The following is a 26659-nucleotide window of genomic DNA, read 5'->3' on the forward strand; positions in this document are numbered from 1 at the left end:
GGAGTTTTTGCCGGTTCTTCATTCTTAGAGGTTTCACATCTCTATATCATTGGCATTTTTATACTGCCACTTCTATGTTTTTTCTCTAGTTGTTGGATATCCCTTGTCGTCCTCTATCCAACAAGCTTGAGTTTGCTCATCTCAGATCTCGTACGCAAAAGTTATGGCAGTTTCATTCGCATGTCAGTTTTTAAGCAGTAGTACCGCTTATAAGAGGTAGTACCGCTCTGGGCAGCGGTAGTACCGCTTGTGCACGACATGTGCACATAATGGTTGGATTTGGGGAGGCCTATTTAAGGGGGCCTTCTTCCCCGATGGTCTCTATTTTAGCTCGTGTTCTTCCCCCATTGTTGACCTTCTTCGAGCTTGCTATCTCTCAATCCCTCCATGGATTCTTGCTAGTTTTGGGTGAAAAAAGAGAGCAGATCTAGATCCACATTTCCACCAATCACTTTCTCCTCTATGTGAGGGGAACCCCTTGGATCTAGATCTTGGAGTTCTTGGTGTTCTCCTTCTTGTTCTTCCTCTCATTTTTCTCCATAGCTTTCGTTGCTTTGGTGGGATTTGGGAGTGAGGGACTTGGGCACTCCGTGTGCCCTTGCCATTGCATTAGTTGCATCGGTTTGAGTTCTCCAGGGTGATACATGGAAGTTACAAGTTAATAAGCTTATTACTATTGGGTTCTTGGTACCCTAGAGCTTGTTCCTCTTAGGTGTTTGGGCGCCCTAGACGGTTGGTGGTGTTTGGAGCCCAATCACTATGGTGTAAAGCTCTGGGCAAGCATCAGGGTCTCTAATTAGGTTGTGGAGATCATCCCGAGCAATTTTACGGGTTTCGATGATCGCCCCCAAGGGTTGCCAAAGTGTACGGGTTCGATGACCACCCCCAAGGGTTGCCATTTGTATGGTTTCGGTGACCTCCCTCAAGGGCCCCTTAGTGGAATCATGGCATCTTGCATTGTGCGAGGGCATGAGGAGATTACAGTGGCCCTAGTGGCTTCTTAGGGAGCATTGTGTCTCCACACCGCTCCAAACGGAGATTAGCATCCGCAAGGGTGTGAACTTCGGGATACATTGTCGTCTCCGCGTGCCTCGGTTATCTCTTACCCGAACCTTTTACTTATGCACTTTACTTTATGATGGCCATAGTATGTCATGTTGTTTATCTTGCTATCACATAGTTGTTTATCTTTCTTAGCATAAGTTGTTGGTGCACATAGGTGAGCCTAGTTGTTGTAGGTTTTGTGCTTGACATATTAAATGCTAGTTTTATTCCGCATTTGTTCAAGCCTAAACCATAATTATTTTAAAGTGCCTATTCACCCCCCTCTAGGTGGCATCCTTGATCTTTCAAACGCCGTGGTCGATGTCGAGTCGGGGTGCCCGGTGTCGAGACAGCGCCATGGAGCCGCGAAAGAAGATCGGCGGCGACGGCTAGGGAAGGAGCGTGACGGCGGTGCTCGAAGTAGGCGAGAAAGAACCCGACAATGTGACGAAGACCGACGCGGTGATGTTCCCGCGCCAAGGAAGGCGACGCGGCGCATATCACGTGGAAAGTCAACGCGTGGGAACGACGGAGTGGACCGCGTGCCGGGCGATGCTACGGCCCGAAGGGGCGACACAGCGGCAGCGCGCGGGGCGAGGCGACAGCGGGGAAGACCTCAGGGCGGTTGCAGAGACTGCGTGCCACGCTCGCTATGGCCCGACGGGACGACGCAGCGGTAGCGCGAGGGTCGATGCATCCTTGGGGACGGCCTCGGGGCGACGCAGCGGCAGCGCGCGGGTTAGTGCAACCACGGGAACGGCCTCCGGGCAGCGGCGGGGACCACGTGCCATGGTGCTACGACCCGAAGGGGCGACATAGTGACGACGCGGATCAATGCAGCCGCGAGTAGAACCACGGGGCGACGGCGCCGCAGTTCGATCAGACGACGCAGTGGTAGCTCATTACTGGACCGGTGAGGCATGTTGAACTCGAAGAAAGTCTCCAAAGGACCTATGGAGACGCGCGCAAACAAACTGATCAGGTCGGCTGCGCGGCGCGAATAAGACAGATCGTGGACAGGTAGATGATCTCGGTCGGTGATGCAGGTGCCCACACGGTGCATGGTGCAGCCGCAGTGCCGCACGGTGTGGGCGCGTGCAACCGGGCAGGGACACGCTTTGCGTAAGAGGCCGACGGCCTCGTCCATACATGAGCAGGCACAACACACTGTTGGGGAACGTAGTAATAATTGAAAATTTTCCTACATCTCACAAAGATCAATCTAGGAGATACTAGCAACGGGAGAGAGGGAGTGCATCTTCATACCCTTGAAGATCGCCAAGTGGAAGCGTTACAAGAACGCGGTTGATGGAGTCGTACTCGCGGCGACTTAAATCACGGAAGATCTGATCTAGCGCCGAACGGACGGCGCCTCCGCATTCAACACACGTACAGCCCGAGGACGTCTCCTCCTTCTTGATCCAGCAAGGGGAGAGGAGAAGTTGAGGGAGAACTCCAGCAACACGACAGCGTGGTGGCGATGGAGCTCGTGGTTCTCCGCTCGCTAAGCACTACGGAGGACGAGGAGGAGTTGGAAGACGAGAGGGCTGCGCCGGGGGAAGGGTCATGGCTGCCCTCCCACCCCCTTACTATATATAGGGGGAAGGGGAGAGGGCGAAGCGCCCTAGGGTTTCCCCTAGGGGGCGGCTGCCAGGGCGGATTGGATCTCCCTAGGAAAACCCTAGGGAGACTTGCCCCCCAAGCCAAGCCGGGTGGAGGCTTGCCTCCCAAGTCAGGTGGAGGCGCCCCACCTCCCCAAGCAATGTGGGAAAGGGTGTGGGGGCGCACATCCCCTTAGTGGGCTGGTTTTCCCCCCTCCCTGGCCCATGAGGCCCTGCAACACTTGTCGGGGCCCCCGAAACACCTTTCGGTCATGCTGGCCATAGCCTGGTACCCCCGGAACACTTCCGGACTCCTATACCCTTCGTCCAATATATCGATCTTCACCTTTGGACCATTCTGGAACTCCTCGTGACATCCGGGATCTCATCCGGGACTCCGAACTACCTTCGGTAACCACATACAATTTCCCATAACAACTCTAGCGTCACCGAACCTTAAGTGTGTAGACCCTACGGGTTCGGGAACAATGCAGACATGGCCGAGACATCTCTCCGGTCAATAACCAATAGCGGGATCTGGATACCCATATTGGTTCCCACATGTTCCACGATGATCTCATCAGATGAACCATGATGTCGGGGATTCAATCAATCCCGTATACAATTCCCTTTGTCTATCGGTATGTTACTTGCTCGAGATTCGATCGTCGGTATCCCTATACCTTGTTCAATATCGTTACCGGCAAGTCTCTTTACTCGTTCTATAACGCATGATCCTGTGACTAACTCCTTAGTCATACTGAGCTCATTATGATGATGCATTACCGAGTGGGCCCAGAGATACCTCTCCGTCATACGGAGTGACAAATCCCAGTCTCGATTCGTGCCAACCCAACAGATACTTTTGGAGCTACCTCTAGTGCACCTTTATAGTCACGCAGTTAAGTTGTGACGTTTGATACACCCAAAGCATTCCTACGGCATCCAGGAGTTGCACAATCTCATGGTCTAAGGAAATGATACTTGACATTAGAAAAGCTCTAGCGAACGAACTACACGATCTTGTGCTATGCTTAGGATTGGGTCTTGTCCATCACATCATTCTCCTAATGATGTGATCCCATTATCAACGACATCCAATGTCCATGGTCAGGAAACCACAACCATCTTTTGATCAATGAGCTAGTCAACTAGAGGCTTACTAGGGACATGTTGTGGTCTATGTATTCACACATGTATTACGGTTTCCGGTTAATACAATTATAGCATGAACAATAGACAATTATCATGAATAAGGAAATATAATAATAACCATTTTATTATTGCCTCTATGGCATATTTCCAGCAGTCTCCCACTTGCACTAGAGTCAATAATCTAGTTACATTGTGATGAATCAAACACCCATAGTTCACATCGCCATGTGACTAACACCCAAAGAGTTTACTAGAGTCAATAATCTAGTTCACATCACCATGTGATTAAGACTCAATGAGTTCTGGGTTTTGACCATGTTATGCTTGTGAGAGAGGTTTTAGTCAACGGGTCTGCAACATTCAGATTTGTATTTACTTCGCAAATCTTTATGTTATATCGTAGATGCTACTTCCACGCTCCACTTGGAGCTATCCCAAATGGTTGCTCCACTATACGTATCCGGTTTTCTACTCAGAGTCATTCGGATAGGTGTTAAAGCTTGCATCGACGTAACCCTTTACGCCGAACTCTTTATCACCTCCAAAACCGAGAAACATTTACTTATTCCTCTAAGGACAATTTTGACCGCTATCTAATGATCCATTCCTGGATCACTTTTGTACCCCCTTGCCAGACTCGTGGCAAGGCAAATCTCAGGTGCGGTACACATCATGGCATATCGTATATAGCCTACGGCTAAGGCATAGGAGACGACCTTCGTCCTTTCTCTTTCTTCTGCCGTGGTCGAGCCTCAAGTCTTAACTTCACACCTTACAACTTAGGCAAGAACTCCTTCTTTGACTGATCCATTTTGAACTCCTTCAAAATCATGTCAAGGTATGTGCTCTGTGAAAGTCTTATCAGGCGTCTTGATCTATCTCTATAGATCTTGATACCCAATATGTAAGCAGTTTTACCCAGGTCTTCCTTTGAAAAACTTCATTCAAACAACCCTTTATGCTTTCCAGAAATTCTACATCATTTCCGATCAAAAATATGTCATCCACATATTCTTATCAAAAATGTTGTAGTGCTCCCACTCACTTTCTTGTAAACACAAGTTTCTTGCAAACTTTGTATAAACCCAAAAGCTTTGATCACCTCATCAAAGCGTATGTTCCAACTCCGAGATGCTTGCTCCAGTCCACAGAAGGATCGCTGGAGTTTGCATACCTTTTAGCATCCTTAGGATTGACAAAACCTTTTGGTTGTATCATATACAGCCTTTCCTCACGGAAATCGTCAAGGAAACTTTGTTTTGACATCCATCTGCCAGATTTCGTAAATGAAAAATGCAGCAACTGCTAACATAATTCTAACAGACTTTAGCATCGCTATGATTGAGAAAGTCTCATCACAGTCAACTCCTTGAACTTGTCTGAAACTTCTTTGAGACAAGTCAAGCTTCATAAATGATGACATTACCATCAGCGTTTGTCTTCTTCTTAAAGATCCATTTATTCTCAATGGCTTGCCGATCATCGGGCAAGTCCACCAAAGTCCATACTTTGTTCTCATACATGGATCCTTTCTCAGATTTCATGGCTCCTAGCCATTTGTTGGAATCCGGGCCCACCATCGCTTCTCCATAGCTCATAGGTTCACTATTGTCCAACAACATGACCTTTAAGACGGGGTTACTACTCATAAGTTGTACTCACCCTTGTCAACCTACGAGATTCGATAGTAACTTGATCTGAAGCTTCATGATCATCATCATTAGCTTTCTCTTCAACTGACGTAGGTGCCACAGAAACATCTTTCTGTGCTACGCTACTCTCTGGTTGAAGTAAAGGTTCAACAACCTCATCAAGTTCTATCTTCCTCCCACTCAATTCTTTCGAGAGAAACTCTTTCTCGAGAAAGGACCTGTTCCTAGCGACAAACACTTTGCCCTCAGATCTGAGATAGAAGGTATACACAATTGTCCGCTTTGGGTTCGAGCTTTTCTGGCTGAAACATATCGACATAAGAATCGCATCCCCAAACCTTAAGAAACAACAACTTAGGTTTCTTGACAAACCATAGTTCATACGGTGTTGTCTCCACAGATTTAGATGGTACCCTATTTAAAGTGAATGTAGTTGTCTCTAATGCATAACCCCAAAATGATAGCGGTAGATCAGTAAGAGACATCATAGATCGCACCATATCCAATAAGGTTCGATTACGATGTTTGGACACACCATTATGCTTTGGTGTTCCAGGTGGCATCAACTGTGAAATGATTCCACCTTGTCTTAAGTGATTGCCAAACTCATAACTCAGATTCTCTCCCCTTGATCATATCGTAGGAACTTGATCTTCTTGTTATGATGATTCTCAACTTCACTCTAAAATTGTTTGAACTTTTCAAACGTTTCAGACTTATGCTTCATTAAGTAAATATACCCATATCTACTCAATTCATCGATGAAGGTGAGAAAATAACAATATCCACCGCACGCGTCAACACTCATCGAACCGCACACATCAGCATGTATGATTTCCAACAAGTCACTTGCCCGTTCCATTGTTCCAGAAAACGGGTTTTTAGTCATCTTGCCAATGAGGCATGGTTCGCATGTGTCAAGTGATTCAAAATCAAGTGACTCCAAAAGTCCATCGGCATGGAGGTTCTTCATGCGCTTTACACCAATATGACCTAAGCGGAAGTGCCACAAGAAAGTGGTACTATCATTATCAAATCTACATCTTTTGGCATCAATGTTATGAACATGCGTATCACTACGACCGAGATTCAATAAACCATTCACATTGGGTGCATGACCATAGAAGGTGTTATTCATGTAAACAGAATAACCATTATTCTCTGTCTTAAATGAATAACCGTATTGCAATAAACATGATCTAATCATGTTCATGCTCAACGCAGACACCAATGCAAACAACATTTATCTAGGTTCAACACTAATCCTGAAGGTAGAGGGAGCGTGTGATGGTGATCACATCAACCTTGGAAACACTTTCAACACACATCGTCACCTCGCCCTTAGCTAGTCTCCGTTTATTCCGCGGCTTTTGTTTCGAGTTACCAATCTTAGCAACTAAACCGGTATCTAATACCCAGGTGCTACTAGGAGTACTAGTAAGGTACACATCAATAACACATATATCAAATATACTCTTGTTGAAGTTGCCAGCCTTCTTATCTACCAAGTATTTGAGGCAGCTCCACTACCAGTGACCGTTCCCCTAATAGAAGCACTTCGTCTCGGGTTTGGGTTCTTGGGTTTCTTCACTGGAGCGGCAACTGGCTTGCCATTCATGAAGTTTCCCTTCTTGCCCTTGCCCTTCTTTGAAACTAGTGGTCTTGTTAACCATCAACACTTGATGCTCCTTCTTGATTTCTACCTTTACGGCCTTAAGCATGACGAACAGCTCAGGGATCATCTTCCCTTGCATGTTATAGTTCATCACGAAACTCTAGCAGCTTGGTGATAGTGACTGGAGAACTTTTGTCAATCACTCTCTTATCTGGAAGGTTAACTCCCACTCCCACTTGATTCATGATTGAAGTACCCAGACATTCTGAGCACATGCTCACTGGCTGAGCTATTCTCCTCCATATTGTAGGCAAAGATCTTGTCAGAGGTCTCAAACCTCTCAACACGGGCATGAGCTTGAAATGCCAATTTCAGCTCTTGGAACATCTCATATGTTCCATGGCGTTCAAAACGCTTTCGTAGCCCCGACTCTAAGCCGTAAAGCATGGCACACTAAACTATCAGGTAGTCATCAGAACGTGTCTGCCAGATGTTCACAACATCCACATACGACGCTAGAGGGGTTGGTACACCGAGCGGTGCATCAAGGACAGAAGCCTTCTATGTAGCAGTGAGGGCAATCCTCAGACTACGGCCCTAGTCTGCACAATTGCTTACAATATCTTTCAACTTAGTCTTTCTCTAGGAACGTATTAAAACAAGGAGCTAAAGCGCGAGCTATTAATCCACAACATAATTTGCAAAGACAATTTAGACTAGGTTCATGATAATTAAGTTCATCTAATCAAATTATTTAATGAACTCCCACTCAGATAGACATCCCTCTAGTCATCTAAGTGATACATGATCCGAATCGACTAGGCCGTGTCCGATCATCACGTGAGATGGACTAGTCATCAACGGTGAACATCTCCGTGTTGATCGCATCTACTATACGACTCATGTTCGACCTTTCGGTCTCTCGTGTTCCGAGGCCATGTTTGTACATGCTAGGCTCATCAAGTCAACCTAAGTGTTTCGCATGTGTAAATCTGGCTTACACCCGTTCTATGCGAATGTTAGAATCTATCACACCCGATCATCACGTGGTGCTTCGAAATAACGAACCTTCGCAACGGTGCACAGTTAGGGGGAACACTTTTCTTGAAATTTTAGTGAGGGATCATCTTATTTATGCTACCGTCGTTCTAAGAAAATAAGATGTAAACATGACAAACATCACATGCAAATCATAAAGTGACATGATATGGACAATATCATCTTGCGCCTTTGATCTCCATCTTCGAGGCGCGGCATGGTCACCTTCGTCACCGGCATGACACCATGATCTCCATCATCGTGTCTTCATGAAGTTGTCTCGCCAACTATTACTTCTACTACTATGGCTAACGGTTAGCAATAAAGTAAAGTAATTACATGGCGTTTTCATTGACACGCAGGTCATACAATAAATTAAGACAACTCCTATGGCTCCTGCCGGTTGTCATACTCATCGACATGCAAGTCGTGATTCCTATTACAAGAACATGATCAATCTCATACAACACATATATCATTCATCACATCCTTTTGGCCATATCACATCACATAACATACCTTGCAAAAACAAGTTAGACGTCCTCTAATTGTTGTTGCATGTTTTATGTGGCTGTTATGGGTTTCTAGCAAGAACGTTTCTTACCTACGCAAAAGCCACAACGGTGATATGCCAATTGCTATTTACCCTTCATAAGGACCCTCTTCATCGAATCCGATCCGACTAAAGTGGGAGAGACATACACCCGCTAGCCACCTTATGCATCGAGTGCATGTCAGTCAGTGGAACCAATCTCACATAAGCGTACGTGTAAGGTCGGCCCGGGCCGCTTCATCCCACAATGCCGCCGAATCAAGATAAGACTAGTAACGGCAAGCTACCACTGTTGGGGAATGTAGTAATAATTGAAAATTTTCCTACGTGTCACCAAGATCAATCTAGGAGATACTAGCAACGGGAGAGAGGGACTGCATCTTCATACCCTCGAAGATCGCCAAGCGGAAGCGTTATAAGAACGCGGTTGATGGAGTCGTACTCGCGGCGACTCAAATCATGGAAGATCCGATCTAGCGCCGAACGGACGGCGCCTCTGCGTTCAACACACGTATAGCCCGGGGACGTATCCTCCTTCTTGATCTAGCAAGGGGAGAGGAGAAGTTGAGGGAGAACTCCAGCAGCATGATGACATGCTGGCGATGGAGCTCGTGGTTCTCCGGCAGAGCTTCGCTAAGCATGACGGAGGAGGAGGAGTTGGAAGAGGAGAGGGCTGCGCCGGTGGAAGGGTCACGGCTGCCCTCCCACCCCCTCACTATATATAGGGGGAAGGGGAGAGGGGGATGCGCCCTAGGGTTTCCCCTAGGGGGCGGCGGCCAGGGTAGATTTGATCTCCCTAGGAAAACCCTAGGGAGACTTGCCCCCCAAGCCAAGCCGGGTGGAGGCTTGCCTCCCAAGTCAGGTGGAGGCGCCCCACCTCCCCAAGCAACGTGGGAAAGGGTGTGGGGGCGCACAGCCCCTTAGTGGGCTGGTTTGCCCCCCTCTCCTTGGCCCATGAGGCCCTGCAACACTTGTCGGGGCCCCAAAACACCTTTCGGTCATGCTGGCCATAGCCTGGTACCCCCGGAACACTTTCGGACTCCAATACCCTTCGTCCAATAAACCGATCTTCACCTCCGGACCATTCCGGAACTCCTCGTGACGCCCGGGATCTCATCCGGGACTCCAAACTACCTTCAGTAACCACATACAATTTCCCATAACAACTCTAGCGTCACCAAACCTTAAGTGTGTAGACCCTACGGGTTCGGGAACCATGCAGACATGACCGTGACATCTCTCCGGTCAATAACCAATAGCGGGATCTGGATACCCATATTGGTTCCCACATGTTCCATGATGATCTCATCGGATGAACCACGATGTCGGGGATTCAATCAATCCCGTCTACAATTCCCTTTGTATATCGGTATGTTACTTGCCCGAGATTCGATCGTCGGTATCCCTATATCTTGTTCAATCTCGTTACCGGAAAGTCTCTTTACTCGTTCTGTAATGCATGATCCTGTGACTAACTCCTTAGTCACACTGAGCTCATTATGATGATGCATTACCGAGTGGGCCCAGAGATACCTCTCCGTCATACGGAGTGACAAATCCCAGTCTTGATTCGTGCCAACCCAACAGATACTTTCGGAGCTACCTGTAGTGCACCTTTAAAGTCACCCAGTTACGTTGTGACGTTTGATACACCCAAAGCATTTCTACGGCATCTGGGAGTTGCACAATCTCATGGTCTAAGGAAATGATACTTGACATTAGAAAAGCTCTAGCGAACGAACTACACGATCTTGTGCTATGCTTAGGATTGGGTCTTGTCCATCACATCATTCTCCTATTGATGTGATCCCGTTATCAACAACATACAATGTCCATGGTCAGGAAACCACAACCATCTATTGATCAACGAGCTAGTCAACTAGAGGCTTACTAGGGACATGTTGTGGTCTATGTATTCACACATGTATTATGGTTTCCGGTTAATACAATTATAGCATGAACAATAGACAATTATCATGAACAAGGAAATATAATAATAACCATTTTATTATTGACTCTAGGGAATATTTCCAACACACACCGCTAGGCACACCCGGCCACACCCATAGAGGAACCAACGTGTGTGAGTACAGAGTAGTGGCGCATGGTGCGTGAGTGGCCGCTGGACTCGCGTCATGCGGCTGCCGGATCAACGTGCTTGCAAGACAGCCGTGAAGCCTGAGGCACAATCAAGCCGAAGATGATGAAGATGTCGATGAAGCAAACACGCGTTGTAGACGATGAAAGGCGGCAGGCGACGAAAACCGATCATAGTTTGGAAAACCAAAAAAGAACTTCGATCAATTGATTGGCGGGAGAGAAAAACTCGGAGCAATGGATCAGAAAAAAGACTCTCTAGGGCAGCCGACCAACACGGTCGGCGGACAAACCCTAGGTACGGGCGGCGTGGCCCTCGGTGACGATTATGGAGATCGACCGTCCCTGGGGCAGCGCGCAGGCGGAAGCGATGGGCAGCGGCTAGGGTTTGGATGAGTTAGGCTAATACCATGTTAGAAGGGACAGAGAGGGATTGGTGGAATCGATGTATATTTTGCTTGAGCCTCGTGGGTGTATATACAGAAGTACATGATCAACTTGGAGTACAAGGCAAGCCAGAATAATCCCTAGTCTATCCTATATTTCCTAATTAATCAATATACTCAACAATGATCACTCATATTTTTCATCTAAAGACGGGGTGTCACACATTATATTTTGCACGAAACTTACAAAGAAAACATCATGCACCGGTGTCCTGTGCATCCGGGCAGCTCAACTTGGGTGCGCCCCTGTCCTTTTCGAGAGAGAAAAGAGAGGGGTGAAGGTGCCATGTGAGTTAACTAATACACTACTAGTTTTTTTCTGCGAGAACTTCCAATCTATTCATCTTCAATCATGCCAGTATAGAGAACACCAGAAATAATAAAAATTACATCCAAATCCATACACCAGCTAGCGAAGACTACAAGCAGTGAAGCGAGCCGAAGACGCGCCGCCGTCATTGCCCCTCCCTCGCTGGAACTGGGCACAACTTGTTGTAGTAGACTGTCGAAAAATCGTCGTGCTAAGGCCCCATAAGACCAAGGCATCAAACCATCAACTGTCGCCGGTGAAGAGAAGCTTAGATCGGAAGGATCCAATATGAAGACACATGGACAAAGGCGAACGAAGAACGGATCCGAGCAGATCCATCAAAGGCAAACACCGACCGAATCCCGCGAGATCCGCCGGAGACACACCTTCACATACCCTCTGACGATGCTAGACGCACCAACGGGACGGGGGCTAGGCTGGGAGAACCTTATTTCATCTTCAAGAAGCCGCCTCCGTCTCATCTTTCTGAGCAGGACACATAACCTAACAAAACTTAAAGAACCTAAAAGCGAAGCCCTCCCGCCGTCAAAGGCGGGATCCACCGCGCACCCATGGCCCTAAGGTCATAGGAGACGTGGTAGATCGGCGGCGTCATCGACGAGAGGCAGAAACCCTAGCCGCCTTTACTTGGAGGAGAGACGAAGGGAGGAGAGACAAGGTCACGCTATTTTAGACTTGGCTGCAGTTGTTTCTTGCTTTAACTAATATAGTAATGTTGTGTTGGCTCTCGGGAGCGCGTGCTCATGCGTGAATAGTAAAAGAAAGATAATAAATGTTTTTTAAAAAAATGTTTTTTAGATGTTCGTGTTAGTGTCGCAAGTATCGCTCAAAATTTTAATGCGAAACAGAGAAACCATGTTTCGCCGGTGAAAAATAAAACAAATGTAGGGTGATATTTTGGTGTTTATTTTGTTTTCTTTGTACATGCCAAAATGTTTAATCTTTTTCCTTACAAAACTGTATATAGCATTTGAATGTGACAACTGAGACATAACACATAGAATTTTTGTTGGATTTCTTTTGACATTTAAGAAAGTATTTTCGCGCTCAGGTGCGCGCACTCCTAGAGCACCAACGGATTACCGTAGCTTACAACAATAAATGATTTGTTTTATTTACCAAGTAAATATTGTGCCATCCACAGAAACTGTCAAAACCCTCTGCCATACTAACTGATTTTGTCAATGAAGAGATGAACTAAAAATTTACCACCGATATGCTTTACTTTCGAATCCAATACACCGTTATCTTGACAAACCCGTTTGTTGTTGTTCGCGCATCAGCGAGTAGGTCACCCTGGGAAAGATTCTTCCGATGGATGCCCTGTCAAAAACACTTAATACAAAGAGGCATAGTACGTGCCGCCAGTAATGCATGGAATATACCGTGCAATTTGTATTCAAACGCGTTTAAAAAAAAGTGGTTTATTTGAATGTCAATTCTGCTTCGGTTTTATAAACGAGTGTTGACCAACTCCTTTTCCTGTAAACAAAGGCCAAAGAGAATAAATGTTGCTAGATGTCCAGTTCATACCCATAAAAGTCAACAGATTTTTGGGCCAGCTGATTGGCTCATAGTACGGGAATGCCATGATTTCTATGTACATGCCGGCCCCAAATCTGTTGACATAGGCCATATTTGTTTCATAAGTCCTAAGACTTTTTCTAATTCCAATTAAAAAGTTCCTAGTTCCTAAAAAGTCCTTCCATATTTGTTTTCAGGGACTAAAAAGTCCCTAGTCCCTCCCTAGATGACATATAAAAGATCATATTACCCCTAGTATACAGAAAAATAACAACCAAACAACATCATGGGGTGGCGGGGCAATGGACGCAGGGAGGGGCATTGTTGGAAAAGTCTAAAAAAGACTCCTTGAGAGTCTTTTTCATTTAGTCCCAAAAATCAACTTTTAGTCCCTAGTAGTCCCTCATGTTTGGTTAAAAAGTCTTTAAGATGGACTTTTTCTAGTCCCTACACTAAAAAATCCCTCGAAACAAGCACCCCATACTATACTTACTCCACCTCACATAAAAGGCCGTAATATCCTTCGAATCATGTATAAGCCCATCGCACGTGACATTTTCCAACAAAAAATGTGCCACCCCTCAAAAAAAGAAAGGAGCCGCTATGCGTCCGCCGGCGGATGTATTAGAAACATTCGTCGCATGGAGCTCTGTTGGATCAGCCCTCTAACAACTATCGGATCTAACCACCGCACGCGCGTGACCACCTCCTTACTTCCTGCAACAACCCCTCAGTTTCGAAAACAGATTCCCTTGTCCGCCGTCCTGGCACAGCTGCGCCCAGCGCGGCACCAGCCCCCACCATCACAAAATCGTTGTCGCCGGCGTGCGGGGGAACTAGTCCTTGCCGTGCTCGCCGGAGTTGCTCCTCCTCCTCCTCCGTCTCGGCCCTGCGAGCAACTGCTAGCTCCAATCCAGCACAACGGCGACGACCTCTCATGCCCGACGCTTCTTCGGCGTTTTCTGCAACCAGAGCTATATTTCTGAAACAGCTAATGCTGGACGCTCCTCCGGCGCTGGAACTCGGGCTATATTTCTGAAACAAGACCCTTGTTGCAGAAACGAATCTTCACAACCGAAACAATTCTTTTCTTTCTGAAACAAAAGATATGTTGCAGAAATCTTTTAAAACAAGACCCCAGTTGCAGAAAAAAATCTTCACCACTGAATCATTTTTTCTTTCTTTCTGGAATAAGACCTTTGTTACAGAAATCTACTGAAACAAGACCCTTATTGCAAGAAAAAGACTGACCGCGCGGGACTGACTTGTGGTCAACGTGGCCGCTTGGTCATGGTTGATCTGACGGCTACACAAGAGGCGGACGCTCGCGCGTGCATTAGCCGGTTGAAGAATAGCGTTTTCCGAAAAAGAAAAGAAAAAAATGTGCCTGGTCACACGAAGGCTGGCAAGGGAAATTCGGTTGATTTCTTCAATGTTTGTCAAAATTACTACGTTGATTTTTAGAGGGAGTACGTCTGCTATAAAAATGTACATATGTGATATGTGCAGAGATGTCCGCTTTTCTTTCTTCCGTGCGAAACAAAAGACGATCTACGAACCAACCTGTGGTTGGATGGTTAGAGAGACTGTAGTATCCCCAGCCCACCAGGGTTCAAATCCTGGTGCTCGCATTTATTTCTGGATTTATTTCAGGATTTCCGGCGATGTGCATTCAGTGGGAGGAGACGCTCCCGTCGACGACGAGGTGCTTAGGGTGACTTCGTAAATTTCAAGATGATATGCCGGCTCAATCTTTCGGAGATGCTCATAGGGGTAGGGTGTGCGTGTGTGCGTTCATAGGGATGAGTGTATGCGCGTGTATATGAGCGCTTGTGTCTGTACTGATGTTAAAAAAAAGAAACAAAAGACGGTCTCGCTGCCAGGAGTCTCCCTCGCCGCCGCCCTCTGACGGCTCCCCTTTGTCGGCGACCTTAGTCGTCGGTGGTGAGGGAGGTCGCCAGATCCACGTGTGTGGATCATTTTTTACTCTCGTAGTTTAGGTTTTTAGCTTGTTCATCATCTTGGCTTTGGCGGCGGTGATGGCGACACTGAATAAAATTTCTTTAGATCCTACTCCGACGAGACGATCGGTCCTATGGTTGGGGATGAATTTGGAAATCAGTCTGTTCAAGTAACGATGACGTGGCGACGGCGACATCCTCATGGTGGACCTGTGTTCTCGGGCATGTTGTGACGGCTTTTGCTCTAATGCCGACGCGAAACTTGGGAGGTATATGCAGATTGTGGTCTGCATCGGCGGCATTTGAAAGATGATGAATCTTGCGCTTGACTCGTGGTTTGTGGATGGCAGGTGTGGTTTTCTCCCCCGGCCTCTTAGAGCATCTCTAGCAGACCCCGCAAAAAGCCCTGACCCGCAAAATAACCGCCAAAATGTGGGTCGGCACAGAAAATCCCGCCAGAACAGACCTCGCAAACGCGACCGACCCATAAAATGTTTTGAGGGGTGCGGCAAAATCTTGACCCTAACTCGCGAATACGCGGGTCCCCCCCCCCCCCGCCTCGTCGATGCCCTGCATATAGCGGGAGCGGTTGGTGGGGAGGACATTTCAGCCCGCGCTTTTCCCCACCTACCACCTCCCCTCTCCCCCTCGCCCCGGCGCCGGGCCGCCGCCCACGATTATGGCGAAAGTAGCCGGTGGGATCACGCCGAAAGGACGCCACACGCACGAGGTTGCCCTCCGCCCCCTTCTGCGTCGGCGGGCCAGAAAGTTGCAGATCTGCGACCCTTCGTCGCGGGCGGTCGGATTTGGCTTTTCCGGCCGCCGGTGGCTGCGCAAGCGATGGAATGGTCGGGGAGCACCTCGTGCAGCCCCGGCAAAGTCCCATCGCCACATGCAGGTACGGGTTCGTCCTGTCGCCGCCGCCGCCGGTTTGCTGGCATGGATTCGGCCGGCCGTCCATCGGGCTCGGCGCTCGCGCAGAGGCTCCGTGGCTCGCCGATGCCGCTCATACAGTGTGACGACTGCACGCGGACAGTGCTGCGGCTAACTTTGGGCATGCCGAAGCACCCTGGATGGGTGTTCTTCAAATGCGAAAACGACGGGGTACGTGGTTTTTTCATTCGGCTTTGGCACTGCATTCTTTGGTTTAATTGTGATAGATCATTTCGAACATCATCATGTGTGTAGGAAGATGGATGCTCATTTTGGTTTTGGGAAGGCGAATACATTGATTTATTAATAGAAAGAAACTTAATAGACATATGGCAGTGAAGCGGTTGCATGTGCAACTAGAGGGGAAGAAGCGTCTACTTCTTTAGAATCAAAGAAGAAGAATGAACAATGCAAAATCAAGAATCCACAGATCAATAATGAATGCATGAGGAATATATTGGTCCAACTAGTGGGAGCAGTTATGAAAGTTGGAAATCTTCTAAAATGCATAATTGTGGTGCTTGTTTTCTTTGGTCTTACTATTCTAGTAAAGATTTGGTGATGCCCTATGTATCCAATGTTGTTGAAAAAGTAAAGAAATGCATTATCTTGTGTCAAATTGAGATGCAAATTTAGGATTTACGGGCCGGCGGTAGACCAGACCCCGCAAAGCCAACCCGTAAAAAAGCATATTCCGCGAATATCCTTTTATACGGGTCCGTTTTGCAGGGTCTGCCTCTGCGCCCGTCAGCGCCTGCCCGCAAAGTTGTTTTTCCGCGAGCTACAAACGCGTTTTGCGTGTCGGATTTTTGCGGGGTCTGCTAGAGATGCTCTTAATTGTGTAGAGGTGCCAGATCTGGAGTTTGATGGCGTGTCTGAGGTGTTGCCGCGATCTGATACGTTCAACGGTAATGATTTCATCTTTCGTGAGCCACCTTGGAGGTTCACAAAGCTTATCTGCGATGGAGCCACTTCGAGTTTAGGTGTGAAGATGATCCGTTATTTTTCTCTTTGGTTGTTGTTGTGGTGGTTTCAGAGGCAGGTGATGGGTGTTAAACTGTTGATGTGAGGACTATGTGTCTTGGATTGTAATTTTACTTCTTAACTGTCGTTCCTTTGTGTAAAAGATATTTGTACGTAACTTGTACTGTGATCCTTAAGATATAAATGAGACACATACTACCATAAAAAGAAATATGTGCAGAGTTTCAAAAGGTGGAGATGCTTCAGAGGGGCATACGGGCAAAAACTGAAAGACGAGTGGGCAAGAACCAAAAAACACGGAGGAGGATAGAAAAGGAGCGGCGAAAGCGATGGCCACCAACGACCCGACCGAGGGAATCCAAAACCAAATCAAACTCAAACCTCAAACGCCACCGGAGCCAAATAAAACCCGCAAAAGCCACCGCATTCCCATCGAAATTGCAGCAAATCCGAACGAGTCGTCAAATCAAAATTTTATAAAACAAACAAGGACTACAGGCGGCCAGAGTGCCCGGCCACCTCGCCCTCGTCGCCGCCTCCTCCAGTCCTCTTGCCGCGGGCGGCCTGCTTCACGCCGCCTCCCCCCGCGCCTCCGCGTCTTCTAGACCCTCCCCGCCCGTCCCCTAATCCCTCCACAGCCGCGCGCGCGTGCGGGCGAACCCTAGAGCCCGCCGCAGCCTCCTCTGCAGCCCCTTCCGTCGCCGGATACAGAGGTAACCACCGCCACCGCCCCCCGCCGCCGCCACCGCTGAGCTTTTTGGTTGTTTGTCTCGTGGGTTTTTTGGATTCCGCTCTCTGGTACGCGGTTCTGTGGAGTTGCCGCCCCAGTATTTTTTTATTTTCAGTTTCCCTGTTAAATTTGGTGCCTAGAGCTGTTTGCGCGCGCGTCAGTGGTGGTTGTTTCTGAGACTTCAAACTTGCACGCGAGTTCCTTTGGTTTGGTTTGGGCGCGGGGCAAAATCTGCTGCATGATTTATGGGTAAAAACAAATCGTTGAGAAAACTAATGTTTCGCAATTTAACACGCCGTTATTTGGCTGAAGATTTGGGGGAAAGCAGCAGCTCTGCTTAGTACCAGTCACCTTGATTTTACCGTGTTCATGGTTTGTCCAAACCTTAGGCTGTCTGTACTTCTAATGCAGATTGCTGCCGCCACTCTGTCACATAGATAGAAGAACAGTAATTGCACTCCATTAATAGGTTCTGACGAGTGACTTGGACGTGGGTTCTTGATGCTCTGCTACTGCCATGATGTTGTTCTGACCAATTCTGCAACAGGAATGGAGCAGAATGGAGAGAGCCATCTCAAGGAGCCGCTTCTCCATGCGGCGGATGGCGCTTCTGCCGCCGCCGCCAGGGTGTCCCCGCGGAAGGAGAGGACTACAAGGAAGGTCATGTTCAATGTCCGGGGCATGTCATGCGGTTCCTGTGCCGTCTCGATAGAGACGGTGGTGGCAGGATTGAAGGGGGTCGAGAGCATCCAGGTCTCAACCCTTCAGGGCCAGGCTGTTGTTCAGTACAGCCCGGAGGAGACCGATGTAAGATTTCCTTGAGCTGATGCTCGTCTTCTCATCACTGTATTTTTTATTTTTTCAATATGGAGGTCCTTAGTACTTACTATGGAAATATCTGCATATTGTCATAAATGGGGTAAAAAGAGGGATGCCAAATACATGTGGTAGCTTCTTTTTGTCCTGTTGTTAATCCAAGTTATCAGTTTTCACTAGGGACATATTTGCACATGTATTTAGTGTAAACGGGAAATGTTTGGTTCCAGGAGATGAATTTTGTCCTACAAATCCTCATTTAGCTGCCAGGTCAACTTTATCTTATCTTTCCCTTGATATTCAGTTTTAAGGCCCACACCTTTGTACCACCAACTATTTTAACTACCTTTTGTTGGTGTGGGCCAATCTCTTGACAGCAACTGCCCAATCATTGGACTGTCAAACATTGTCAGATAGTTTAGTTCATAAATGAATTGCCGAGGAACTATATCATCTCCACGATGAGTATACCTCAATTATATATTCTTAGAGAATTTTGAGCATAAATGAACTGCCAAGGAACAATGTAGCCTTTCTTTCTTCATACTGTGATTTTTTTACTAGCAATTTTAGTAGATTTATATTTATGAGCATGCACTTTCAGTTCAGTAAACTCGAGTCTGCATTGATGCATTCTCCACAAAGTAATGCCGAAAATGCTGCGCCGTTGGTATAATTTTCTATATTTTCTCAGTTAAGATTCTTGTTCTCACAGGCAAGAACCATAAAAGAAGCTATTGAGGATATCAACTTTGAGGTCGATGAACTCCAAGAACAAGAAATTGCCGTATGCAGGCTCCGGATAAAAGGAATGGCATGTACAAGCTGCTCTGAATCTATTGAACGGGCACTTCTGATGGTACCTGGAGTTAAAAAAGCTGCAGTGGGGCTTGCCCTAGAGGAAGCCAAGGTGCACTTTGATCCAAATATTACCAGCCGTGATTTACTAATCGAGGCTATTGAGGATGCTGGATTTGGAGCTGATCTCATTAGTTATGGGGACGATGTGAACAAAATGCATCTAAAACTTGAGGGTGTGAGTTCTCCAGAAGACACCAAACTCATTCAGTCGGTACTGGAAACTGTAGAGGGAGTGAATAATGTTGAATGGGATACATCAGGTCAAACAGTTACAGTTGCATATGACCCTGATGTCACTGGTCCACGATTACTTATTCAGCGCATTCAGGATGCTGCAGAACCCCCTAAATGCTTTAATGCCAGCTTGTACTCACCACCAAAGCAAAGAGAAGTAGAACGCCACCATGAAATTATGAGTTACAGGAACCAATTTCTTTGGAGTTGCCTCTTTTCAGTTCCTGTGTTCCTGTTCGCGATGGTTCTGCCCATGCTCCCTCCTTCTGGAGATTGGCTGTTTTATAAAATCTACAACAACATGACGGTAGGTATGCTACTGCGGTGGTTGCTATGTTCTCCAGTTCAGTTCATTATTGGTTGGAGGTACAGTCTCAACCTGGCAACAACATCTTGATGTTGATTCCTTCTCTTTGAAAAAATGTTAAGCTCTTTTGTTTCAAAAATGCAATTATATAAAGGTATCATGCTGTTTGGGAATGATAGAAGTACTGCAAAAGTTGTCAAACGATGCTGCTTTACAATTTCTTCACTGCAATCTTATGCTACAGCATGTGTTTTACGTATTTCACTTTGTATCGATAATTGTCAGATTTTACGTTGGAGCTTACCATGCACTGAAGCGAGGGTACTCTAACATGGATGTGCTGGTTGCTTTGGGAACAAATGCTGCGTACTTCTATTCTGTGTACATTATTGTGAAGGCACTAACATCAGACACGTTTGAAGGACAAGATCTTTTTGAAACTAGTTCGATGTTGGTATCTTTTATATTGCTGGGAAAATACCTTGAGGTGGTGGCAAAGGGGAAGACATCAGATGCTTTGTCAAAGCTGACAGAACTTGCACCAGAAACAGCTGTACTTCTCACACTGGAAAAGGATGGAAGTGTCATTTCAGAAGTGGAGATCAGTACCCAGTTACTTCAAAGAAACGATTTCATTAAGATTGTCCCTGGTGAAAAGGTCCCAGTTGATGGTGTTGTCATCAAAGGCCAAAGCCATGTTAATGAAAGTATGATAACTGGGGAAGCAAGGCCCATTGCAAAGAAACCGGGAGATAAGGTTGGTATTTTTGGATTCCGATTGCCTTATCTGATGTTATTTATCATGTACTGTCCTGATGCTTCAATCGTCTTTTTTAAAGGTTATTGGTGGTACTGTAAACGATAATGGTTTCATAATTGTTAAGGCCACCCATGTTGGGTCAGAGACGGCTCTGTCACAGATAGTCCAGCTAGTTGAAGCTGCTCAACTTGCAAGAGCTCCAGTACAGCGGTTGGCAGACAAGATTTCACGGTTTTTTGTTCCAACTGTAAGTTATCTGTTATTTTCTCCTTAAATTTGCTCCTGCTATGTTGCTCTGCATCATCTTTTGCATAATCAGAGCATGGTCAGAAATTACCTACCCTTGTGGTTCATAATTGGTTACAGTAGTAGTTTGTCGGTATCAACATTATGCGAATGTGATGTACATGACCAATATGAGTAGTCAGCCTAGACTCGGCTAGCATTGAGCTGAAGACCTTGTATGTGCTACCGGCTGGCTACCCGGGTTCTATTGTATACTCCTGTTTTGCGAACTTGTCAAGATCAAATTTGTTTATTTGATTTAGTAACTATCTAGTTTAACCTTGTTCTTTACTGAGCTGATTAGTTTTCCAGCAGTAAACAGTAGGTTCATTGTGGGAAATCATACCCTGCTTGATACGTACAAATGTTCTAGTATGATATTTGCTGCCAGGTTATCTCTTGAGAGAAAACCTTTCTCATATTGATTGTTTCTTCTCATTTTAAGGTTGTGGTGGCTGCATTTCTTACATGGCTTGGCTGGTTCATACCCGGGCAACTTCACCTCTACCCTCAGCAATGGATTCCAAAGGCAATGGATAGTTTTGAGCTTGCTCTGCAGTTTGGAATATCTGTCCTAGTCGTTGCATGCCCGTGTGCTCTGGGATTAGCTACCCCAACTGCTGTTATGGTTGCTACTGGAAAAGGTGCTTCTCTAGGTGTTCTTATCAAAGGTGGCAATGCACTTGAGAAAGCTCACAAGGTAATCTTGAGACTTTTTGTGCTAGCTTGTGTGTGTGTGTGTGTGTGTGTGTGTGTGTGCTCGTGCGATACAGACTCCAGTGTAAGGAGTATGTTTTTCTTCTCCATATAAATTCTACTGTGGTATACTAACACACACTGGACCACCGTTTTGATCTCTCTGTTTGCAGATTAAAACTATCATATTTGATAAAACTGGAACCCTGACTAAGGGTAAACCTTCTGTTGTTCAAACAAAGACCTTCTCCAAGATACCACTTCTAGAATTGTGTGATTTAACTGCCAGTGCTGAGGTTGGTTTGTTAACCACTTGTCATTTTCCGCATTTATGTTGGCAGACACCATATGATACGTTCCTAGTTATTATTATTCTGTTGTTATAAACTTTTTTTTCCTCCTTCTTTGGGTGTCTGGCTCTAATTTTCTCTTTAACTTGAAAAATTGTGACTTTGTCAGGCAAACAGTGAGCATCCTCTATCAAAGGCTATTGTTGAATACACAAAGAAGCTCAGAGAACAATATGGATCTCCGAGTGATCATATGATGGATTCCAAAGATTTTGAGGTGCATCCAGGGGCAGGGGTCAGCGCGAATGTTGAAGGCAAGCTGGTTTTGGTTGGGAACAAACGGCTCATGCAAGAATTTGAAGCTCCAATGAGCTCTGAAGTGGAGGAATACATGTCTGAAATGGAGGATCTTGCCAGGACCTGTGTGCTTGTTGCGATCGATAGGGTTATCTGCGGAGCTCTTGCCGTATCGGATCCTCTGAAGCCTGAGGCAGGACGCGTCATTTCACACCTTAGCTCAATGGGCATCACAAGCATCATGGTGACGGGCGACAACTGGGCTACAGCCAAATCCATAGCAAAGCAAGTCGGGATCAGCACCGTATTTGCTGAGATTGATCCAGTTGGAAAAGCTGAGAAGATCAAGGACTTGCAGGTACGACGGTCTTTTCTCTTTTCGGCAGGGACTATTACCTGGCATTACATTTTGCATTCCTGCTTACTCCATTCCTGCACAGACGCAAGGACTTGCCGTGGCGATGGTCGGCGACGGGGTGAACGACTCGCCGGCCCTGGCCGCAGCGGACGTGGGCATGGCCATCGGCGCGGGCACAGACGTCGCCATCGAGGCCGCTGACATCGTCTTGATGAAGAGCAGCCTAGTGGACGTGATCACGGCAATTGACCTCTCGCGGAAGACCCTCGCCAAGATCCGGCTCAATTACGTCTGGGCCCTGGGCTACAATGTCCTGGGCATGCCGATCGCCGCCGGCGTCCTGTTCCCATTCACGGGCATCCGGCTCCCCCCCTGGCTCGCCGGGGCCTGCATGGCCGCCTCATCGGTGAGCGTCGTCTGCTCGTCGCTGCTGCTCCAGCTCTACAAGAAGCCGTTGCACGTCGAGGAGGTGCCGATGACGGCAGGGCCCGGCGATGGTGGCTCGAACCTGGTGTGAGGAGCACACACCCGTTCTGGCCTCCGTCTCGCGGTGCTACTGACGAAACTGTTGCTGTCAACGTTGCTCGAACCTGGTGAAACTGTTGCTCGAACCTGGTGTGGGCCGCAGCTATTTGCTGGCATGCACCTTGAACTGACGCCGATTGAAAACGCCCTGTTTGCTGTGGCCCTCCTGATTGATTCGTGTGCATATGTAATTTCACGCAACCCTTTTCCTTTTGTGCGGAATGACTTTTTTTTTGATAATAATATGGGAGGTTTATCCTTGAAACGGAACTATTCATCAGATTGTTCCATCATTGGCTAACAGACTCTCAAAACGGACATTGTATTTGTCCGCAGACTGGTCCGGACCAATGTGCGGGTGCGGACACTGATGTCGGCAATCCAATCATACACATATACATTTCAAAACTGATTTGAACAAATTGGACTATGTTTATGCAAACTGGACGATTTCCATTTAAACCGGATTAAATTTATTACATTTTTGACATACTTCAATAAACAAAAGCATTTGGAAGTTAACTGTCTAAATCTTCACCAGTAGCCATGAGCCCTAGAAAGTGTCCGACCTCCAAGTCTTTGTTGTTCCCCTTTGTTGTTCTCCTTCGTGTTCACGTCCGACGGCCGTGAGCCACGGAAGTTTAGTTGCGGTCACCGGCATAGGACATGGGATACAAGGTGTTGCTGTCTCGCATGCCCTGCTCCTTGTCGCAGTCCGTGACCTGGCCGTCGCCAATGGAGGTGAGGTTGGCGATGAATGTGGATGGGCCAGCCTCGTGGCGCCAACGGGACTAGTTGGCGGTGTCGGTGTCAAAACCGGCGGATCTCGGATAGGGGGTCCCGAACTGTGCGTCTAGGCGGATGGTAATAGGAGACAAGGGACACGATGTTTTTATCCAGGTTCGGTCTCTCTCGATGGAGGTAAAACCCTACTCCTGCTTGATTAATATTGATGATATGGGTAGTACAAGAGTAGATCTACCACGAGATCAAGGAGGCTAAACCCTAGAAGCTAGCCTATGGTATGATTGTTATTGTTCCTACGGACTAAACCCTCCGGTTTATATAGACACCGGAGGGGGCTAGGGTTACATAGAGTCGGTTATAATGGTAGGAGATCTACATATCCGTATCGCCAACCTTGCCTTCCACGCCAAGGAATGTCCCTTTTGGAAACGGGACGAAGTCTTCAATCTTGTATCTTCATAGTCCAGGAGTCCGGCTGAAGGTATAGTCCGGCTATCCGGACACCCCCTAATCCAGGACTCTCTCAGTAGCCCCTGAACCAGGCTTCAATGACGACGAGTCCGGCATGCAGATTGTCTTCGGCATTGCAAGGCGGGTTCCTCCTCCAAGTACTTTGTAGAAAATTTCGAACACAAGGATAGTGTCCGGCTCTGCAAAATAAGTTTCCACATATTGCCATAGAGAGAATAATATTTACACAAATCTAATCTGCTGACGTATTTCGTAGCGTGACATCACACCATGGCCAAGCCTTTATACGAATCGTTTTTATTGTCCCGCCTCAGCGCGTTTAGCGAGGCGGTTTCCTTGACACGCCCTTTCAAAACAGAGATCGTGTTCCCTTTATTTACGGGATTCTCATCAATACGGACGTGGGTAACCCAGTCGTGCCCATTGGTATGTTTTCTCGATCAAAGGCGAGTCCCAAACGGTCACGGGGAGGGCCCTTGGTATTCAGCCTCTTATAAAGAGACCAAGGCCTTACTCCTTTCTTTCAATCTCAAACGAGTTCGCCCTTCGCCTCGAGTTCCAATACCCAAGGCTCCAGATTTCAGGCGCTTCGGATCTTCGACAATGTCCGGTTCCGACCTTCGAGGCCGATGGATGCCCTCCTCCGTCACGGAGGAGGACGTGCTAAAGTTGAGAGAGGCCAGGTTTTTGGCCAGCGAAATTTCGCATAGGCTGCCCGCACAAGGGCAGGTCATTCCCACTCCCAAGCCTGGTGAGAGTGTGGTGTTCATGTCTCACTTCCTTCGGGGGCTAGGCTTCCCGACGGATCCCTTCGTGAGGGGGCTCATGTTCTATTATGGGCTGGAATTTCACGACTTAGCTCCGGAGTCCATCCTCCATATTTCCTCATTCATCGTCGTGTGTGAAGCCTTCCTCCGTATTACTCCCCACTTCGGACTATGGCTTAAGACCTTCAAAGTAGAACCGAAGATGATCGAGGGACGGCACGCGGAGTGCGGAGGTGCTATTATAAGCAAAAATGCTGATGCTCCATGGCCCGAGGGCTCTTTTCAAGAGGAGCTCGGCTTATGGCAACGAGAGTGGTTCTATATCACCGCTCCCAGGGGCACCAAGTGGGTGGCGCCACCTGCCTTTCGCTCGGGTCCCCCACCACAGCTAGCGTCGTGGGTCAATAAAGGCCTAGACTGGGGGCCATCCAAGGACGTGCCCTTGTTGCAAGGCCGCATCAAGGATCTCTTAGAAAGAGACCTCAGCCTGGTCAAAGTGACGCAGGTCATGCTGATTCGCCGAACCCTGCCCGGCAAACGTCGCTCCCTTCGCTTGTGGGAATTCAATTCGGAGGGACCGCGGGCTCTCCAACATTTTATGGGCGCGACGCCCGTGGAGATGTACGAATTGTTCTTCGGATCACACGCAATGTGTCCGGACTTGACCGAGGACGCAGGTCTGAGCTGCAACCGACCGGATACTCAAGTAAGTAGCCTTCTGCCCGGACTCGCCATCCGTGTATTTGTCATAAACTTGCCCATAAAAGAGCTGTCCTTTAAACATGAGTGGATAGCGAAAGCAAAGCTGATCAGGTGTCCGGCTCCCCTCCCCGAGACCACGCCGGATCCCGTGCTAGTCAGGATGTTGAAGATTGTGCCTTTGAAGGAAAGCAAGGGAGGGGACAAGGAAACTACGGCCTCCTCGAAGGAGGCTGTTCGGAAGGGAGGAATCGAAAATTCCTCTCCTCCGGGGAATAAGAGGACCGCCTCTGAAGGCCCGGAGACCATGGCCTCAAAGCGGGGGAAGAAATCCTCGTCAGAGGGTCCTACGCCGGGGGATACCTCGGCCGAATTATGCCCTCAAGGGGATCAGCCCTCCATCGAGCCGTAAGTAGAGAGAAGTTTTTCTTTGAGAGGAATCCTTGCTTTGTATCTGAGAAGAGTAACCGAAATTTTACCTTGTAGTTCGGACCTCAGCCCTTCTCAGCAGAGCTCGTCTTCGGAGATCTTCTTCCGGAGATGATGGAGAGCGGAACGCCTCCCCCTGCCGTACCGCCTCGCGAGGCGGGTGACCCTGAGGTATCATCGCGGAGGGTTTCTTCGAATCCGGCAGGGCCGGAAGGTAGCCATATGGCCCCCCAAGGCTCTCCGCATCCGGCCTTCGAAAAACGCCATAGGACAAGTCCGGCACCGTCCGGTGCGCGGTCGGAGGAGCTGAAGGATCTGCTAGGGCGAGCATCTATCTCAGAGGAGCACCGTGCATTGATGGGCACGGTGATTGAAAGGATTTCGTCCGCGGAAAGCGGATTGCACGAGGCCGCCAGAAGTTTACTGACAGGTTTTGAGGTACGCGAAATAATA

General features: G+C 47.6%; 1 protein-coding gene across 1 annotated transcript; it reads left to right on the forward strand.

Annotated features, from left to right (window-relative positions):
- The first annotated feature begins 17339 nt into the window (after positions 1–17339).
- On the forward strand, positions 17340–23358 carry LOC125512147 (copper-transporting ATPase HMA4). The gene is made up of 9 exons (XM_048677224.1): positions 17340–17647; positions 18212–18471; positions 19196–19941; positions 20168–20639; positions 20722–20889; positions 21373–21627; positions 21797–21919; positions 22083–22568; positions 22651–23358. Exons 2-9 carry the CDS (start codon positions 18214–18216, stop codon positions 23083–23085), a joined length of 2943 nt encoding a protein of 980 aa, XP_048533181.1. The 5' UTR covers positions 17340–17647; positions 18212–18213; the 3' UTR covers positions 23086–23358.
- The last annotated feature ends 3301 nt before the right edge of the window (positions 23359–26659 follow it).

The sequence above is a fragment of the Triticum urartu genome, chromosome 6 (assembly GCF_003073215.2).
Source record: "Triticum urartu cultivar G1812 chromosome 6, Tu2.1, whole genome shotgun sequence".
Classification (NCBI taxonomy): domain Eukaryota; kingdom Viridiplantae; phylum Streptophyta; class Magnoliopsida; order Poales; family Poaceae; genus Triticum; species Triticum urartu.

Coding starts and splice junctions, on each gene's coding strand:
- LOC125512147 (XM_048677224.1), top strand. CDS start 18,214: ATGGAGCAGAATGGAGAGAGCCATCTCAAGGAGCCGCTTCTCCATGCG. Junction 20,890..21,372: donor CACGGTTTTTTGTTCCAACT/GTAAGTTATCTG, acceptor TCTCATTTTAAG/GTTGTGGTGGCTGCATTTCT. Junction 21,628..21,796: donor CACTTGAGAAAGCTCACAAG/GTAATCTTGAGA, acceptor CTCTGTTTGCAG/ATTAAAACTATCATATTTGA.